This window comes from Eptatretus burgeri, unplaced genomic scaffold, assembly GCF_056783735.1.
Source record: "Eptatretus burgeri isolate ZD-2024b unplaced genomic scaffold, Ebu_testis_v1 Ebu_testis_scaffold_344, whole genome shotgun sequence".
NCBI lineage: Eukaryota > Metazoa > Chordata > Myxini > Myxiniformes > Myxinidae > Eptatretus > Eptatretus burgeri.
Window position 1 is genome coordinate 15,371 of NW_028222293.1, and position 21,573 is coordinate 36,943.

The 21,573-nt window shown below is 42.9% G+C and overlaps 1 protein-coding gene across 8 annotated transcripts in view; it reads right to left on the reverse strand.

The window, feature by feature from the left end:
* Nucleotides 1-21,573, reverse strand: part of LOC147007292 (uncharacterized) — a 47,774-nt gene that overhangs the window by 15,359 nt on the left and 10,842 nt on the right. For 2 of the 8 annotated variants that reach the window (XM_085867414.1, XM_085867413.1), the window contains 2 exons: nt 11,307-12,132; nt 2,274-8,402 (listed from right to left, as the gene is read on the reverse strand). In XM_085867414.1, the coding sequence (XP_085723540.1) occupies nt 4,701-6,044 (1,344 nt within the window). In that variant the 5' untranslated portion in view covers nt 6,045-8,402; nt 11,307-12,132 and the 3' untranslated portion in view covers nt 2,274-4,700. Of the gene's footprint in view, nt 1-2,273; nt 8,403-11,306; nt 12,133-21,573 lie in introns of those variants that run through there. The other 6 variants (XM_085867410.1, XM_085867411.1, XR_015054287.1 and 3 more) reach the window with 6 other exon arrangements.

The following is a 21,573-nucleotide window of genomic DNA, read 5'->3' on the forward strand; positions in this document are numbered from 1 at the left end:
ACAAGGACATCGAGCCAAGTTCACAGTTTCCGGGCCTTCTGCAATAAAAAGGCCAATACAAGGACATCGAGCCAAGTTCACAGTTTCCGGGCCTTCTGCAATAAAAAGGTCAAGACAAGGACATCGAGCCAAGTTCACAGTTTCCGGGCTTTCTGCAATAAAAAGGCCAATACAAGGACATCGAGCCAAGTTCACAGTTTCCAGGCCTTCTGCAATAAAAAGGCCAAGACAAGGACATCGAGCCAAGTTCACAGTTTCCGGGCCTTCTGCAATAAAAAGGCCAATACAAGGACATCGAGCCAAGTTCACAGTTTCCGGGCCTTCTGCAATAAAAAGGCCAATACAAGGACATCGAGCCAAGTTCACAGTTTCCGGGCCTTCTGCAATAAAAAGGTCAAGACAAGGACATCGAGCCAAGTTCACAGTTTCCAGGCCTTCTGCAATAAAAAGGCCAATACAAGGACATCGAGCCAACTTCACAGTTTCCGGGCTTTCTGCAATAAAAAGGCCAATACAAGGACATCGAGCCAAGTTCACAGTTTCCAGGCCTTCTGCAATAAAAAGGCCAAGACAAGGACATCGAGCCAAGTTCACAGTTTCCGGGCCTTCTGCAATAAAAAGGCCAATACAAGGACATCGAGCCAAGTTCACAGTTTCCGGGCCTTCTGCAATAAAAAGGTCAAGACAAGGACATCGAGCCAAGTTCACAGTTTCCGGGCCTTCTGCAATAAAAAGGCCAATACAAGGACATCGAGCCAAGTTCACAGTTTCCAGGCCTTCTGCAATAAAAAGGCCAATACAAGGACATCGAGCCAAGTTCACAGTTTCCGGGCCTTCTGCAATAAAAAGGCCAATACAAGGACATCGAGCCAAGTTCACAGTTTCCGGGCCTTCTGCAATAAAAAGGCCAAGACAAGGACATCGAGCCAAGTTCACAGTTTCCGGGCCTTCTGCAATAAAAAGGCCAATACAAGGACATCGAGCCAAGTTCACAGTTTCTGGGCCTTCTGCAATAAAAAGGCCAATACAAGGACATCGAGCCAACTTCACAATTTCCGGGCCTTCTGCAATAAAAAGGCCAATACAAGGACATCGAGCCAAGTTCACAGTTTCCCGGCCTTCTGCAATAAAAAGGCCAATACAAGGACATCGAGCCAAGTTCACAGTTTCCCAGCCTTCTGCAATAAAAAGGCCAATACAAGGACATCGAGCCAAGTTCACAGTTTCCCAGCCTTCTGCAATAAAAAGGCCAATACAAGGACGTCGAGCCAAGTTCACAGTTTCCGGGCCTTCTGCAACAAAAAGGCCAATACAAGGACTTCGAGCCAAGTTCACAGTTTCCGGGCCTTCTGCAATAAAAAGGCCAATACAAGGACGTCGAGCCAAGTTCACAGTTTCCCGGCCTTCTGCAATAAAAAGGCCAATAAAAGGACGTCGAAGACTCACCATTGCTGCAAGACGACCCATGCTTTTTGTTCATAGAAGTGGGCCACGTGGATCAAGAAGACTCCCACATTCTGCAGCCACGTGGTCCCACCACCAATATGTTGCAATTCACCGCAAAGCGAAGACCATCATTCCTTTTGTTCATTCAAGTGGGCCACATGGACCAAGAAGACTTCCACGTTGAGTGGCCACGCGGTCTCACCAATATGTTGCCATTGACGGTGAAGTGAATATTACCGTTCCTATTATTCAAATGTGGGCCACATGGGTCGAAGGACTCACATCGTGTTGAGTGGCCATGTGGTCCCAGTGTAAGTATTTGAACCCTTCAAACTGAGGAGTGCTGTCAAGCTTTCCGGCAGGTGTTGATGTCAGACTGTGGGGAGCCACGAAAAATAACTCTGCACTTTAAATGAGCAGAAGAGTGCCCACCTGGTCAACTCAACTTTTTCTCCACAAATGTACAGAATCCGAATGTGAAGTGTAAGTGATGTTTCAGGGAGAATTGCAAGCCAGAGTTTCGCAACGCATTAGTTTTTCTTTTTTTTCAGCATAGGAATGCGATTGTAAACAAAAACAGGGTGAGAGGAGGGGGAGTTGTGTAAAATAAGGGGGAAGAAAGAGCGGGAGAAAAAGAGGAATGGAGGAGGCTTAAACAGCCTCGGAAGAGGCTGAATGGAGAGGTGGGGGTCGTAGGACGGATGTGTGCCGAGGTTGGACTTCGTGCACCCCCCCCCCCCCGAGGGAAAGGAAGCACACACACATAGATATTAGTTATTTATTTATTATTCTGTTTCGAGGAAACAAAATCGTATCATTGTGATCAATATGTGTTGTGTGTGTGTAAGCAGCATAAGTGTCTGTTCCTTTTCCCTCTTTCGATCTACCTCACTATGTCTATCTTTCTATCCCTTCAATTTAACACCATTCCCTTCCATTACTCACCAGTCACGTTCATTGCTCGCCTGCTCACAAACCCTTTCACTCATTTGCTCACATGGTAGCAGAATAATGGCGATGCCCGGCGTAAGTAGAGACAGAAGTCGCTCAGGTAGAGATTGTTTCGACCCCTTCATGCACCCGCCCCTTCGCGAGACATCAATGCAACACCGCAAGGCCAATGGAAAACAGCCACTGAGGGGTAGGGGCGGGGTACAAACCCAGATCGGTAGCAAAATCTCTCGCCTCCACAAATGCCCGAGACAGATCAGAGTTTTGAGAGCCTGTTCCCAGAGATATTTTCCACTTTTCGTTTTATTCCACCAGAGCAGATTTTCGAAACCTGACACCAATTTCTCTTCCATGTCACGTCTTCATTTCCACATAATTTTACTCATATCGCCCCAGTGCCGTATTTTCCAGCGCTGCCTTCCAAACATCAAAGCCTGCCAATATTTACATGGAACGAGCTGTCCTGATAGTCCTGGGGCTGAGGGGGGTCCTGTGTGCAATCATATGTCCCCTAATTTTGACTCTTGATCCTTGGATGGGACTCCTTGGAGATTGAAAAAAACTTGGGTTGACATTCCGGATGTTGGGTCAGAAAGGTGTCATTCAAGATGGCCGCTGCGTCATTATAACCAGTATAACTCCATGTGGAATTGTCCTCGAGTGATAAATTTCATGTCTTTACCTTGGTTTTTGTGGTCAAGGAATCCATTAAAATCATTTGCAGGGTTAAAAAAAGTACAGGATAACGGTGAAATCCAAAATGGCCACCAATATGGCCTCCGCGCCCTTTCATCTCACCTGTAATGGTTCAGAATTGAGCTCGAAGAATAAATTGTGTCTCAATATGGGTTTTAGGGGTCAAGCATTTCACTCAGACCAATCAATTTGCAGAAGCAACGATGGATAATTGTTAATTCCAGTACAGGGGCTCTAATTGACCAGGACACAGGTCCCCTCCAAGGATCAAGAGTCGAAATTAGGGGACAAATGATTGCACACAGGACCCCCCTCAGGACTATACATAGAAGAAATAAGAAACGTGTTTTACATTGAATGAGACTTTAGTAACATTTAAATTTATACCAATAAATCCTGAGCACCATTATTTACCATGCACAATGCAGGACACATTATTCATGAATCCAAAACTGTTTAAATAACTCGATCAGTTTGGTATACAGTGGGCATCAAACCTCCGACTATTACGTTGCTTATAATTTGCACAAACTGCACCTACTTAGTTGGAATAACCCCGTTAGGGTTTTTGCATTGGCTGCTCTGATTGTTTGCCTGGCATTTACAGAATATGCAGCATCGAACTTTTCTTTGTCTGCAAGGACAGAAGCGAGTGGCATATTTCACACAGTTACATTTTAAAGCTACTTCTTCAGGCAAATGACGATAGTATTTCATTGGTACGAGACATTCGTTTTCCATGATAAACCCATAGTCTTGAGGGTTTAGCAAAAAATCTCCGAAACAGTTGATTGCATATAGGTCATATAGAATGCCCTATGAATATGACCTTCTGTAGCATAGCTGGTTGGGGGAAGGTCAATAATTGTCATCGACTTTCTGTGGTGGTACATGTTGTGACGTAAACAATCCATCGATTCAATGCCATGATTTCCTCCTTTTAACACTTGGACCAGGTATTTCTCGGCATTGTGCACACAGGCCTGCACATTTGTCTGTGCCCTTCCAAAGTCCTTTAGGTACAGAACAGGTTCTGCCTTGACACCAGCAGCTTTCGTGCCAAATTTGCTAGTAATGTCACAGCCAGTTAGTGCATGCATCGCGGGAAGGACTTCACACATTGGTCTTCCAACCTTGTCAGCTATTACATGTTGAGGGATAAATCTTGTCCCGTCTCCAACTCCCCCTCTGAGCCAAAGTTCACGGAGTCCATTTGCTGCGAAAATATGATAGAAATACATTGCAACTACGAACACATCAGTATCGCTCGAGAGAATTACAATCCGTGTGCAATTACTTCTGACGGCATGAAGAGCATGTGGGATGATACGGATATCAGCCCCTTCATGGTCCGAATCCAGTTCTGGGTGTTGGCTCACTATCCCATTCCTGATCGACTGGGTTTGTGTTGAGGTTTCGTCTCCCACTATCCGACTCACTACAATGTGAACATCTATGGATTCTGCAGTAAAGTGGCCAATCAGCCATACTTTCATGAGCTGTTCTAGTTTGGCTTTGTTTGCTGCAGATGACCAGAAACTATCCATATCTCTTGGTAACTTGCTTTCTCGTGTGATGTTACTGTACAAGACTGGGGGTTTCTGAGTTCAACTTTGTCGTTCACTTTCTTTCACTGATCCTTCCATGTACGAATCGAAGATAAAGTCAATGCAGGAAGCATTTTTGCAAACCCCAAGGATCATGCTCAGCAATTGCTTGCACAATTCTCCGAAGGTATTCATGGAGGAAGTTTTCAGCTTTCGCACATAAGCCATAACATCGACAATGTCTCCGGTTGGCATATCCGTCCAATGCGTAGGAGCGATGTTGTCACCTGCTGAAATATTTGATTCAAGTTCTTTCACAAGCTCATGTTTTGTCGGTTTTTTCACGAGTCCATCCTCATCACTAAATAAGTAACTAGTTTTGACCAGATCATACGTGAAAACCTCTTGGGCATCATACCCACGGACCCTGACAATGTCCAGTTGCTTCTGCGCAACACCGAACTCCTTCTTGTCCTGCTTCTGTTTCCTTTTTGGGGCTGATGCTTTCTTTCCCTCAGCACTTGCGAATGTCTTAACATTGTTCCTGTTGATTGTGTCACTCAGTCGTTTTGTCTTCTCCACCAGGCGCTCCTTTCTGAACGTGTTGTATAAATTCAGACCGGTTTCTTGAACAGACAATGGACTATCTTGAATCTCATCTGGCATGATTATGATAGCTCTGGTGAGAAAGTTATGAAGTTTCAGTTCAGTTGTTTGCTTCACCTCGAATGGATTTTCATAATTCAGGATGTATGCGATCATCTTGTCTACTTTGCATTCATTTTCTTGTGTTTGCCAATGACTGAATGAATAATTGACAGTAAGTTCTGTATTGTTCAACTGTACACCTGTGACTTCATGAAAGGTTTGATTTACCGCCATCAATTCATGGTGAATGATGTTCCATCTTGTTACGAATTCTTTCCGTTTCGTATTGCCAATGATTCCCCCACTTGTCTTAGATGAGCGGTTGATTGTCTGTTCCAGACACATGTCGGCAGCAACAGCAGAGAATGGGATGGAAGAACATTTCACAACAAAACGCCCAGCCATGAAATTGTCATGGACAACTGGTGCATTCTCTGGTAGTTTTTTATTGTCCTCCAGGTAGAGAGAACACCACCGCAGATAGTTGATAGAGTCAAAGACCGAGAAATATGGCAATACCGCTTCAACTGATTGCAGGTGCAGATGCCAGTCGCCTTCTCTGTCAGCCCTCACAAGGTCATGTGCAAACCGAACCATTTCAATAAACCTAACGCAGTAGAAGAATATTTTGCTTTCTGCCTTACTTTCCCTTTTAAACTCCTCGAAATCCTCGAACAGGTCTCCCGATAGTCCAAGGAAAGCGTTAAGGAGCTCCTTACTTCGCGACTTGTTCTTTGCAGACACCTCTTGCTTCATTTCTCAAAGCAACTTGAGCGGCTCCACATATTTCTCTACGCCATGCTTCTCAAAGAATGCACTCTATTGGAGTCTCTCCATAGCCTCTGAAAGGAGAGTCATGCCTTCTAGGGATCGAACATAATGTGAACCTCCCAAGACAGCCTGGGTCGTATTTGGACCAAATATTTCATTTTCGATCCACATACTCTCAGCACCACTCCCACGAAGAAACTCTCCTATGCAACCAAGTTAAATCATAGTGAATGAAACGATCCTCGGCAAAGAGTCAAGTCCTTGAATTCTCCTTGGCGCCACAACATAATCTCTCGTGTGATTCTGTAGACACCTTCATCGAACGCTACAGCCAAGTGGTTCTGACTTAGCTGTCCCAAGACGTTCTGAAAATTTTTAAGAGCGGTATACACCGTGTTGTATTCTGTGACCGGGTGTGGTAGAATTGGCAAGAAGCCTACGATCCTTTCAGGAAGTTTCTCATCAGTGACAACTGAGTTGAAGGCACTCCAGCATTACATGGCATTTGTTGTTCATCGCAGTCCTGTTTGACTAAGCCTTCTTCGAAATTTGAAAAATTCATCCGGGCTGGTGACCAAGCAAGATCTTTTCCTTCCGTCCTACATCCTTCACTTAATGTCGAGTTACTTACTAAATAGTCACTGGGTATCTCTCCCTTCTTTGTTGGTTTGAAGAAGTCCTTTAGCTCTTGACATTTTAGTGTCTTCTGAAATGATTTTGGACCATGAACTACACCAGTTTCCAAAATTCGTGGCTTCCTTTGAACACCATCTGATTTGTCCTGATATAAAATCGAAACAGTGTCATGAGTACCACCCAGACCCGATAGCGTGGCCTCCTCGTGATCAAAATTATCAAATGTGGCAGTGGTGAATTTCTCTGGATTAAGATGGCTTGGCAAAGGAACATCATCAGTTCCATTTGTGCAAACTAAGTCTGCCAAATCAGTCTGATACCGGAGAATTTCATCGTAACTCACTTATATTCCTAAATGGTTTAGAGAGGTGATGAGTGTTTTGCTCTTGCGTGTTGCGTGGATTCTTTCTGTGCATATCAGATGGAGTGGTGTCCTGCGTCTACCATTCTGGACCATGAAGTACAGAACCTGGAAAACTGACTTTAGTTTCCTCAGTTTTGGTGAATGAGCATTGCCGTTACTGCTAGTTTCTTCATCAGAGGTATCGTCATCATCGCTCAATGGAGAGTTGTTATTGCTACCCACGCTGCATTCAAGATCATTTCTATTACAATTTAGTTACACACACAACAAAGTCAGTCACTCATCTGGGATATTCATATTATCCCAGGAGTCCTGCAGATCAACAGAATCGCAAAACTTGTCTTGCAAATCAAAACTCAAGTCCAAAAGAGCATGCCTAATAGTTGATGTGCATTGAGTGATGGGATTGCTTGACCGAATGATGTCAGCCATGTCTGCAGGACTGGCGTTTAAGAAAACCATGGCACACTATTTGCTTCTGTAGGCCTGGAAATGTTCAAGTCTTGGCCATAGCGACTTTCAAGAAAAATTTTAATGTCTCTGTTCGAAAACATTTCCTAGGAATCGCTGAATCCATGAACATTGTTATGGAGGTCGCTTAAGGTGAAACCTTGTCCCCCTTTCAACGCGAAATCAATGTTCACTAACAACCTCGCAAAACATTTATTTTTTGCTGAACTATTGGATGGTGCGTCACATTTACTTTTCGCACGGTCGTACCTAATAAGATAATTTCGGATGCAGTTTTTCTGACAATATATTTCTGATCCAAAGACGGAGTGAACATCTTGCAGGTCACTTGTCCGATAGTATACTTCATCTTGAAAGAATACCACAGCCTTTAGTAACTTTTCTGCGCGTACATCTTCACAAATCATGAATTTTTGTCGGTCTCCTTTTATCTTTACATTCGCACACACCGTACATTTTCTTTCAGATGCCGGTATATCAGTAGATGGAGGAGCTCGTGGTGCAATTCTGGCTTGGGTTGCTCGGCTCACAGATGGGTTTGGGACCAGTTTAACTCCTTCCGGTTTTTCCGGCTCTCCCACCGCTTTGGACGGCTCTTCTTCAAGTTTAATCAGTGGCTTTTTGAGGGTGTGCGATTTATAACATTTGTTGTTCACATGATAGACAAACTGTTCATGATCGACTTTCTCTCGCCTCCTTGCAACCAAGTCGTTACGTATTCTCGCAGCCTCTCGGACTTTCATCCGAGCCTCTGCGTTGCTGCATGTTGATTCTTTGGTGTCAATCTGACAAATAATACACTTCTTGATGTCGACATCAACAAATTCTGAGCGGCGCCTCTTCATTGGAATCCCTTCCATTTCATGCAATGCCTGAAAAAGAGAGGTAAATATTAGTTGGTCTGTTACAAATGAAATGTGACGAGACACCAGTCAACTTCTCAGGCACTCTATCTCATCCAGTTGCATCATTTTACGAATTGTTGGATAATCAATGAGAGCCCATGTACTGAAATTAACAATGATCCATTGTTTTTTTGTGCAAATTTATTGCTTTGAGTGAAATGCTTGACCCCTAAAACTCGTATAAAGACACCAAATTTATTCCTCCACCTCAATTCTGAACCATGACAGGCAAGATGAAAGGGCGCAGTGGCCATTTTGGATTTCACCGTTATCCCGTACTTTTTTTAACCCTGCAAATGACTTTAATGGATTCCTTGACCCCAAAAACCGAGGTAAAGACATGAAATTTATCACTCTAGGACAATTCCACATGGAGTTATACTCGGAATAATGATGCAGTGGCCATCTTGGACGCCATCTTGAATTACACCTTTCTGCCCCACATCTGGAATGTCTACCCAAGTTTTTTTCAATATCCAAGGGGTCCCCCACAAGGATCAAGAGTCAAAATTTGGGGACATCTGATTGCACACAGGACCCCCCTCAGCCCCAGGACTATAGGAGCGGGGTACAAACCGAGATCGGTGGCAAAATCTCTCGCCTCCACAAATGCCTGAGACAGATCAGAGTTTTGAGAGCCTGTTCCCAGAGATATTTTCCACTTTTCGTTTTGTTCCACCAGAGCAGATTTTCAAACCTCACACCAGTTTCTCTCCCATGTCACGTCTTCATTTCCACATAGTTTTACTCATATCGCCCCAGTGCCGTATTTTCCAGCGCTGCCTTCCAAACATCAAAGCCTGCCAATATTTACATGGAACGAGCTGTCCTGAGGCCGCAGAACATCACGCTGGCCGGACAGGTTCCGACTCGGGACCGCAGACCAATGGGGCTCAGTTGCAAGGGTAGACATGAGGTGCGAGTTTGGGCAAGATAGCGCCAAAAGGAGTGATCTCAGGGGGAGTGAAGGCTCGACAAAGTCCCTCTAACTTTTCTTTTTCCAACCCCAACTTTCTCTTTCCCCCTCAACCCAATCTCTCTGTGTCTTCCTCCTTGATCCAGTATTGTAGTTCTGTGTTAAGTCATTGTGTACAAGTGCTCCGGGGTCAGGTATGATCGGTAGCGGGTAAGGGAAAAATGTATATGTGTGTATAATGTGCTTTACATGTGTTTTATACGTGTTCAACCTCTTTTCATGTCATGTTTGATTTCCCTCACCATTTTCTGAGGTAACAATCCCTCCTACCATTTGCTCTCCTTTGCATTTGTCCTCTGCATTCTTTTAATCATTCCTCCCGTCATTTTCCGCTCTTTACATTTCCTTGCTTGCTGTGGAATAAATTATTGAAGTGTTGAATGTGTCCTGATTTATCCTGCATTGCGTTGGTCCGAATAGCATTCCCAGTGGGCAAAATTGGACTGAGTTCCCAATGGTAATGGTAGCCCACGTACGGCAGCATGCAGCATTGGTTCACGCATCCAAACTAACGACCGCATAGTCACAGGCACGATTCCCCATCTGCCACGTTTGATTCACTGGTACGGTAAACCCACTTTGGGTGTGAGGATCCGGCCCGAGTTGAGGGTTGCAGTCGACGTTTGTGGTTTCTCGGAATATGTCACTCTCTTGGAGTTATCCAGAAGCGACGTCCCTAACAATATCTCGAAAATAGAGCCGAAGTAATCGTGAAAGAGCCCAAAGTATTACATTCCAATGGATGCAAAGAAACGCATATTCAAAGAGCATCAGCAGCAATAACCAAGTAGCAAGTGTCATCAGTGGAATTATTAATGAACACGATTAAACGGTCTGTATGGAGCAAAGAGATGATATTACAATTCGCTTTTCAAGATGCCAATGCGAGGAACTCGTTTATGACTTGCATCCAAGTCGTTCATTGCAGAATTTGGGTTTTGTGAACACAAGAGATTTTTGTGAGAAAACAGTTGTGGTGAAAGGTAAATGAGGGTGATTACTCTGTCTTGTTGGATAAGAGTGAATTTGGTTGTTTCTGGTTAATTAAGATTCCGTGGCATGAGGTAACATATCAGTATTCAATTGAAACATGAGATTACCGAAATTTAAATAGAACAAATCATCAACTTTCAAAACCTTATTTCTGAGAAATAACACATCAGTATGAGAGTGAAAACCAGTGTTAGTAACAATTCTGAGTGCTCAGTTTTGAATCAATAAAATTCTCTCCCTGTGGGTATTTGATACATTGACCCACCCAAGATAAAATTCCACAGTTTAAATAAGGTAACATAAGGGTAGAATATGACAGGGAACACATGTACTGAGAAAAACCCTTCAACTTGTATGGAACACAAACATTTGTTGAGAGAAACTTGTGTCGATTGTCGGAATATCCTTTTGTTGATAAATTAGGATCAATGAACAAGCCAAGAAATTGAGTCGAGTCAACCCTGACTTGATGTATAAAACCAATACTAATATGTCCAGGAAGCTCTGGAATTGAATTGCTCACCAGCATGTAGTTAACTGTATCTCTATTAAAAGAACATTATCTGCCTGTATCCAATCAGGAACAAGCTTTAACTCACCATTTGCTGTATAAAGAAGGAAGTTAGGGTCTTGGTGTGATCAGAAAATATTTGAATTGTCAGTGAATAATATAAATGACTCAATGTCAGATGACTTTTGAAAGTCATTAACATGAAGAATAATAAGTGTATGTGTGTCTCCTCCATCACTCCAAAACCATGAAACTGAGCAGCTCAAAACTTTACATGTGACCTGACTTTACATGAACTCAAAACTTAACATGAACTCTGAGGGAGCACATATTGAAAACTGGATATTTTGGGAAATTTCATGAACCCTTTTCAAGATATTTAACGGCTTACCTTCATGAAGGCTTCTCCTTGGTCAACCCAACTTCATCTTGCAGGGGTCTTTTAATTTGGCCTCCTCAAAAAGCCTTGCCTTGAAATCAGGATCCACTCTCATGGTGTTGTCTTCTGTCAATTTGTAAAGACAAACTTTGAACATTAGGTTGTCATGATTGATACTTGGTGCTGATGCACACGAAAAATGGGAAAATGATGATGATACCTGATTTAATAGGCGATGGTACAGGTATGAAAATATTGTCAACTCGCAAATAAAACGTGTCGCTTCACTGACTGGGATATTGGGGGTGGAGGGGAGAAGAGACAGGAGGGACAGAGAGGAGGGAGGGAAGGTAAAGAGTTTGGAGAGAAGGGAGGGGAAACTAGAAGGGGATGAGGAAGAGTGAGGAAAATGCGGGGGGGGAGGAGGTTGGGAGAGCGATGCCTCACTAAACATGCTATACACTGTGGGAGGGAGGGGTATGAGACACTTCGAGAGAGAGAAAGAAAGAGAAAAGGGAGAGGGAGGGAGAGAGATTGCCTTTGAGAATATGTTATGCTTCATGACCAAACACATACACACGCGCACACACACAAACACACACGCACATGGATACTTTGGAAACCTGTGGCAGGAGTATTTGAAATCCATGCTATGTGGCAAAGGTCTGCCTGGACGAATGCATGCTGCAGTCCAGCCTGGTGTTGGCTTCGTGGTTTGGGTGGCTGGCTTGGGATCCGAGGGTAATAAGTTTGAGCCCCGTCGGCTGCTGAATTTACACGAGGTGGGGTCGACTCAGCCTGTCAACCTTCCGAGGTCAGCAAAGTGAGTACCAATGCACTGGGAGAGGGGCACAACATCAGCAGCACAACGTCGCTCCAAAAAATTATAGTTTCCCGGCAGCTAAGCTGCCATACACAAGAAGAGAACAGATGAGAGAGAGAAAAAGAGAAAGACAAAGAGAAAGACTTTTGAATCTTTTTATCACAAAACAATATACATATATATATATATATATATATATATATATATATATATATATATATATATATATATATATATATATATATATATATATATATATATATATATATAAAATGACCGTTTTTACAGCCATTTTTTTGCAGGGGTTTGGCTTTTTCTTGAGGCAATGTTTTATGGCTGGATGCCCTTCCTGACGCCAACCCTGGTCGCCTCTTTCGACACACAGGGATATGGTACACCTATTCTAACCGGGGCATACACCGGGACCAGAACACTGGCACTCATTTCGCCGACCTCGGAAGGATGACAGGCTGAGTCAACCCCCTGGTGTTAATTCAGCAGCCAACGGGGCTTGAACTCAGGACCCTGGGATCCCAAGCCGCCACCCTAACCACTAAGCCAACACCAGGCTTAATATATATACATATACATATATATATACACACACACACACACACACACACACACACACACACACACACACACACACACACACACACACACACACACACACACACACACACACACACGTGTGTGTGTGCCAGTCGGTGAAAAGATTCTATTTCGTAGCCATACATTTATACTTTCAACAATTCAATGTAAACAATAAATACTCAAAACTCAATGATACATTCCAAATCAATCAAAAAAAACTACAGGGATATCCATAAACTTTGCGAATCCCCTCATGACACCAATACTTCTTAAGTTCATCAACACTCTTTTCACTTTTAGAAAAACAAAATTCACGTTTCAGTTTTGCTGTTATTAAAGCATTGAAAAAAAACCAAAACATTGCACATCACAATTGGCTTTCCTTTCAATTTCTCCTTCCTCGATAAATAAATCGCCATTTTTGCTGTGGCTACTAAGAACAAAAATAAAGAGTTTACTTGTTCTTTCCACCCGAAAATAAACAATCTTAAGGCCCGGTCACACCTTGACGTTTTTGCCAACGTATGCCGATTTTTGAATTTTTTTCTAAAACGCTGGCACACGTTGAATACGTTATGGGTAAGTTTTGATAACATTGAGAGCACGCTGAAAAACACTGCCATACGTCGTTGTACGCTGGCTTTAAACGTTGTACTTTTTGGTTGTCCTCAAATTTTTTCATGCTTGAAATTTCACGACGTATGCCGGCGTATGACTCACACGTTCCGCTACGCTGGCCACAAGTTGTATGCACGGTCTGCGATCGTTGACAGACGTCAACACATGCTACTTGTAAGTTAATCATAAGTTGAGACACGCCGAGGTAATGTTTAGCGTACCCGAAACTTGTTTCTAACCTATGATTAACGTGTTGTTGGCACGTTACGCGATCGTTGCCACACGTCGACAGACGTTACTTTTAAGTTACTCATAGGCTGAAAGATGTCGGTATAATGGATCGTCCTTGAGTCAGCGTCCACGGCCACGGCCAGGACTCTTATTTGCAGCATTCTTCAAACTTTTCTTCGGCATGACGAGGATGTTCACACTTCGATGTCTTGCTTGGCTATGATTCCAATTGTCCATCGGCAGCGTCTATTTAAAATAGTCGAGTTTGAGCGATTTAACACGTTCAGAAGAAATGCTTCAAATTTCCAAACCCCAGCGTCAAAAAACAAAGGCGAGTGACCAATTTAAATCGTTCATTGTAAACAATGAAAATGGCTGAGTGGTACCGTTTAAAAGTCCTTGAGTGTAAAAAAAATCCAATTGTTGAGCGCAAGCGTCTACTTTCAATAGTGGAGATGCAGCCATTTAAATCGTTGAGTTTATCATTTAAATCGTTAAATTGTTAAACGCAAGGAGGATCCATCATAACCCACACCCTCCCCCTCACACTCACCTACTACTGCCAACATGAACAAACTACTACTAATACTAATACTAATACTAATACTAATACTGATACTGTTACTGCTGACATGGACATCGACTCATAAAGGACTCGAAAACACTGTTGGGTTCCCCTTTTATGAACACCATTTTTATATACCAATTCCCAAAACCGCTGGGAACACGTCTTTATATGGCAGTTGTAAGCTAGAAACACGTTAATTTTTTTTTTTTGTCAACCGGAAGACGTCATTGGAATACATCTACATACGTTGATGTGTGTTGGGACTACGTAAAGAATTGGTTCAAAGCACGTCAAACACAAGTTAGAAATAAGTTTCGCGTAAAAAAGACATTACCGCGACGTGTTTCGACTTATGAGTAGCTTATAAGTAGCGTTTGTGGACGTGTGTAAGCGTCCACATATCGTGTGTAAAACTTATCCCCATCGCATGCGGAACGTGTGTCATACGCCGAGTACGTCGTAAAATTTTGAACATGTTTAAAATTTCTTGACGTACTCTACTTACTACGACGTATGATAGCGTACTTTAGCGTTGTACTCACGTATACCAAACTTACTCATACCGTATTTGACGTGCCCCAACGTTTTACACATTTTTCTTAGGTCGGCATACGCTGGCAAGATCGCCAAGGTGTGACCGCGATGTTGACACTTCCATTTCTACGGCAGTTATGATTCGAATCGTTGTGCGTCAGCCTTTTAATAGGCTAAGTCACGACCTCGTCGGCGATGCGTGCAATGCGCTATGCCTAAGTTGGACTATCGTTGGGCATCGGTTGTGTAGGCCAACAACAGGTTCAGCATTCGTTGGTATAAGTTATCTATAACACAACGAAACGTTCTGTGTCCATTACCAATGCGTTATACATAAGACCAAGTCGCTATGAATACGTCCGAATCTTTAAAAAAAAACATCAAAAGTTCAACGTAAGCCAGCGTTTTACATACATTTTAATACGTTGCCATCGCTGGCTAAAACGTCAAGGTGTGACCGGGCCTTTAGTGAGAAGGTAATTTGCAAATTTTTTGCCATGTGGTTCAGCCATTGAAATAATGGCGCAAGCCTTGAACAGTCAACATATGCATGGAACAAATCCTCTGTACAAATATAGAAAGGGCAGCACCCGGATATGGGAGAAAAATTACTTTAGAACTTATTCGAAGGAAGAACCCAATGTGTGAGTCACCACTGTAAGTCTCCAGTCCTTTTATCAACCAGCTTCCTTTGGAATGAGTTCCATATAGGCTCAGATGGGAGTCCTTCCGGCATTAGTCTTTTCCACCTGGGCACTCCATTCAATGGAGAGTCCTCGAGTAGACTCGAGAAGACAGTCGATATTGGTCCTTTCTGTATATTTCTGAAAAATATTTTTTCCTCAGCGAATGGGGGCTAAATCTCTGTGACTCGGTTGTACAATTAACCCAAGAAACCCAGAGTCATTTGTTGTCAAAAACTTTTCTTAAGTCCATTTTAGTTCAAGTTGAGAACTTTTTTTTCACAATTTCTCTGAGGATTTTGCCAATCCTCCTATTTGACCGTATTATTGTCATATCTGCTATCTCCGGAACTGTTTTCCACCCCAGCCCGGAATCATGGCGGAGGTGTCGTATTTTGATTTTGCCTGCTGATAAAGTGTTGATAAAGGTCACGGCTTCTAGGAATTGCAGGAAACAATGGGTTGTAAAATAGTGGTTCTTCCACAAACATGTATGTAACATAAGTTTCTTGCTGGCGACAAACCGAAAGGCTCTGCCAATCATTCAAAAGACTCTGATAAAATGTTGAAAGATGAGATATATCGACATGCTGGAGTTTGATCAAGAAGAGTTCAAGGCTGAAACCGAGCCCACTTGCTTGCTGCAAATTGTGACGGCCCAGAAGGCGGCGAGGCAGCTGTTCCTCCTGCATCAACATCTGAGTGGAGCACAGCTGAAAAGCCATGATGCGGCTTTTTGTGTCGACAAGTCCTTGGCCACTTTCAGCCAAAGGATGGCATATAAGAATTGGCTGTAACCAGTGAAACCCACTGCAGAAAAAAACAACCAGTAGCCTTTGAACAGCTTTCAGTAGTACTTCCGGTGGTTGGAGGCAGATAAACTTATGCCACAACGATGAGGCAACCAAATTATTTCCAACTGGAACCCAAGCTCTGTGGGAAAGGTGGGGAAGGGCTCTCTTCCATAGTCCTAATCTGTTTTCAACATTATCAACCATCCCATCCCAATTTTGAAGGACATAGAGTGGGCATCCCAGGAATACGCCGAGATATTTAACTCCCGCTTCCACCCATTTTAACTTTGAAGGAAAATGCACCGGTGGTACGAACCGTGTCCCCAGCGGAGTGTTTTTAAGACTGGGAACCCAGAAGGCTTTACTCTTGTTCCAGTTACAGTTCAACAAAGATGCCAAGCAAAAGAGATTTAAACACTCAACAAATGCAGAGATATCATTGTCATTCTTAATGACCACAGTGACATCATCTGCATATGGTGATACAACTATTGAAGGAATCCCTCTGGATACAGTTATTCCTGGAAGATTTTTCCTGAATAGAATTCGAAGTGGTTCTATAACCAAGGAGAATAATAATCCAGAAACGGGGCACCCTTGCCTCACCCCTCTCTGCACTTGTGAAGGAGAGATGAGTTAATTATTAATTTTGAAAATACTAAATATGTTGCTGTGCAGGAAGGATACATAGGCCCGAAAATTGGTACCAACACTACATGCTTTCAACACACGATGCAAAAACACATGATCAACACTATCAAATGCCTTTTCTAAGTCAAGAAATATTATCCCAAATTCTTTTTCCATGGAATCACACTCCAGCAAATCTCTGATCGAAAAAATATTATCTTAATTGATCTGTTCGGGATACAGTCGTTCTCATCAGAATGGACGAGATCAACAATTACCATCGTCAACCGACTGGCCAACACTTTTGACAATATTTTGTAGTCCGTACAAAATACCGAAACCGGTCACCAGTTCTTCATCTGCCGTAAGTCTCCAGTCTTTGGTCAAAGAGACACCACTGCTCTTCTAAAACTTAGAGGCAGTTCTCCATTTCCCAAAGATGATTCCAGGACATTCAATAACTCAGGGCCCAAAAGGTCCCAAAAGCCAAGAAAAACACTGCCAGTAAGCCGTCAATTCCAGGCGCTTTCCCCGAGTTCAATCCAGCAAGGTCCTGTGTTAGCTCAGACAATGTGATTGGTGAGTCCAAGCTCAGGTGCTGGGGCTCAGTGATGGAAGGAAAGTGAGAAGTTAAAAGTCCCATAGTTTGCTCACAAACAGGATGTTTTGCATACATTTTAAAAAAATAATCTAGAATCCACAACCGTGCATCACTGGAGTTAACAACCATGTTTCCTCTTGAGTCGAGCAGAGAAAAAACGGTCATTTGTGATTTGTTGACAAAATCCATTTGGAAAAAGGATTTGCTGGGAGTATCTAAAACTTTGATGTTTATCCTTAATCTGATTAAAGGCCCGGTCACACCTTGACGTTTTAGCCAGCGATGGCAACGTGTTAAAATTTATGTAAAACGCTGGCTTACGTTGAACTTTTGATGTTTTTTTTTTAAGATTCGGACGTATTCATAGCGACTTGGTCTTATGTATAACGCATTGGTAACGACACAGAACGTTTCGTTATGTTATAGATAACTTGTACCAACGAATGCTGAACCTGTTGTCGGCCTACACAACCGATGCCCAACGATAGTCTAACTCAGGCATAGCGCGTTGCACGCATCGCCGACGATGTCGTGGCCTAGCCTATTAAAAGGCTGACGCACAACGATTCGAATCATAACTGCCGTAGAAATGGAAGGGTCAAAATCGCGGTCACACCTTGGCGATCTTGCCAGCGTATGCCGACGTAACAAAAAGTGTGTCTAAAACGTTGGGGCACGTCGAATACGGTATGGGTAAGTTTGGTATGCGTGAGTACAACGCTAAAGTACGCTATCATAAGTCGAAGTAAGTAGAGGACGTCAAGAAATTTTGAACATGTTCAAAATTTTACGACGTACTCGGCGTATGACATGTTCGCATGCGATGAGGATAAGTTTTACACACGATATGTGGACGCTTACACACGTCCACAAACGCTACTTATAAGCTATTCATAAGTCGAAACATGTCGCGGTAATGTCTTTTTTACGCGAAACTTATTTCTAACTTATGTTTGACGTGCTTTGAACCAATTCTTTACGTAGTCCCAACACACATCGACGTATGTAGACGTATTCCAATGACGTCTTCCGGTCGACAAAAAAAAAAAAAATGAATGTGTTTCTAGCTTACAACTGCCATATAAAGACGTGTTCCCAGCGGTTTTGGGAATTGGTATATAAAAATGGTGTTCATAAAAGGGGAACCCAACAGTGTTTTCGAGTCCTTTTTGAGTCGATGTCCATGTCAGCAGTAACAGTATCAGTATCAGTATTAGTATTAGTAGTAGTTTGTTCATGTTGGCAGTCGTAGGTGAGTGTGAGGGGGAGGGTGTGGGTTATGATGGATCGTCCTTGCGTCTGCGTGTCCACGGGTAGGTTCATAGGCTGCCACTCAACGATTTAAATGGCTGCATCTCCACGATTGAAAGTCGACGCTTAGGCCAAAAAAAAAAAAAATGTTGCATTGGCGTAACCCGCCCGACCCTAAAAATTCCGCCGACCCTACGTTTTTTTTTTGTTTTTTTGCTATCGAAAAATTTTGCCGACCCTATTTTATTGCTATTTTTGTTGTTTTGCTATCGTTTTCAAGTATCTTGTTGATTGCGATCGCGAAAACCCGGAAGTGTTTCGGACAGAACCCGCCGACAAAAAGGGTGGTACTCGAGCCGGGGGAGATTTTGGGAGGGATTTATTAGGAAAAAAAAATAAAAAAAAAAAGATCCCGACCGACCTACCCTATTTTTCAGTGACGCGTTACGCCAATGCAACATTTTTTTTTTTGGCCTTACGCTCAACAATTGGATTTTTTTTACACTCAACGACTTTTAAACGGTACCACTCAGCTACTTTCATTGTTTACAATGAACGATTTAAATTGCTGTCACTCGCCTTTGTTTTTTTTGTTTTTTTGTTTTTTTTGACGCTGGGGTTTGGAAATTTGAAACGTTTCTTCTGAACGTGTTAAAACGCTCAAACTCAACTATTTTAAATAGACGCTGCCGATGGACAATTGGAATCATAGCCAAGCGAGACATCGAAGTGTGACCATCCTCGTCATGCCGAAGAAAAGTTTGAAGAATGCTGCAAATAAGTGTCCTGGCCGTGGCCGTGGACGCTAACGCAAGGACGATCCATTATACCGACGTCTTTCAGCCTATGAGTAACTTAAAAGTAACGTCTGTCGACGTGTGGCAACGATCGCGTAACGTGCCAACAACACGTTAATCATAGGTGAGAAATAAGTTTTGGGTACGCTAAACGTTACCCCGGCATGTCTCAACTTATGATTAACTTACAAGTAGCATGTGTTGACGTCTGTCAACGATCGCAGACCGTGCCTACAACTTGTGGCCAGCGTAGCGGAACGTGCGAGTCATACGCCGGCATACGTCGTGAAATTTCAAGCATGAAAAAAATTTGAGGACAACCGAAAAGTACAACGTTTAAAGCCAACGTACAACGACGTATGGCAACGCACTACGACGTATGCCAGCGTGCTCTCAATGTTATCAAAACTTACCCATAACGTATTCAACGTGTGCCAGCGTTTTAGAAAAAAAATTCAAAAATCGGCATACGTTGGCTAAAACGTCAAGGTGTGACCGGGCCTTAACATCCCTGCTGCTTTCTCTTGCGTCAGTTCTCTCAAATGGATCGTCTTTTCAACGAATACCCTTTGGTCTCTCCTGTTTCCATATCTGGCCACTTTACCCTCTGACTGTAGGATATCAGCTTCTAACAGAGCCATTGTTGTATTATCAACATTGGTAACATTTGAAACAAGCTGCTGACAAAACACTCTAATCTGTGCTTTTTTGTTGCCCCACCATAACTCTAATGAAGAAAAAGAGGCTTTTTTGAGTGTTGGATACCCCAAAACGTATAGAAGCCTTTTCGAAACCAAGTATCTTCAAGAAGATTGGTGTTGAATTTCCAGTACGTACTTTTATGTGAGGGTTGAGGGGAAAAAGTGGCCGATGGTAACGAAATGATGATCGGAAAATAAGGATGGAAAGTGAACTGCAGAGAAAACAGCATTACTGAAATGCGAGTTTATGTCCCACTGGTCAAGTCTCGCAAAGGATGCTCTCCCGTTAGCCCAACGTCCCAACGTATATTGAGATTTGTTGGGGTGACATCGCCTCCATGCATCTAACAAACCTATTGCCGAAAAAAAAGACAAATCAGCATAGGATTTGGGGTGAGGTTCTGCTGTATTTCTGTCTAAAACAGGTTCAACGGTGGAAATAAAATTACCCACCCCATGCAAATACAATCATTGATATCAATTGAGTGAAATTGTCTGATTAAAGACAAAAAGAAGGCTCTTCGTTCTGCACACTCACTGGGCACATACACATTGAATAGTGTAAAATGGAAATTATTAATGACCGGTTCTGGAGAGATGAACCGGCCTTTGATAACCTCTTGGAAGTGGCATGATTCAGGTACGAGCCCAAGTCTGAATAAAAAGGTCACACCAGCAGAAGAAGAAGACAAATTACTAAAAAAAGCACTGTCCCTGAAAGAGGCGACACCAATCAGACTCCACATCTTCAGTTATGTGCGTTTCCCAGAGTAAAAGTACATCCATTTGTTTATGATCAAACAAACTTTTCACTTGAACCTGGCAGTTGTGACTTGCACCTCCGCCGTTCATATGCAAGGTTCCAAAAATGATGTTTTCCATGGTTTATCCAAAGGCTTGAGTGGTTGCTGAGAAATTTCAGTCCCTGCTTTTGAAACAACCTTTCGTTCTGAGTGTGGCACAAGATCTTGTCTACTGCGTAAGTGGTGGCAAAAAATGGACTCCAAAACATGTTGGTCTTGCAAGTACTCTTCATCAAGCTACATGGTCAAAAGACCTAGTACGATTGTTCAACAACGCGGGACATTGCCTGAGTTATGAACAGATGTTGCAAGAAGACACTTCCTTGGCTGAGAGCATTCTCAAATCATTGGACAAAGCAACTGGTGCCGTCATTCCACCAAACATTGAGGCAAATAAATTCATCCACTACACCTGTGATAATTGTCATCCTTGATGAAACACTTGATGGAAAGAATACCTTCCATGCAACTCAAATGGCAGCATGGCAACGAGGCCAAACAACTGATTCTTCTCTTTCAAATCTCGAGCTATCCACAAGACATACTTTGATTGTGCCAAATGGCCTGGAGGAGCTGCATCCTGTCAGTATAACTCGTGGAAAATGCAAGCCAGTATTCACAGCACCCGTCGACGATGCCTGCTTCAGCAAA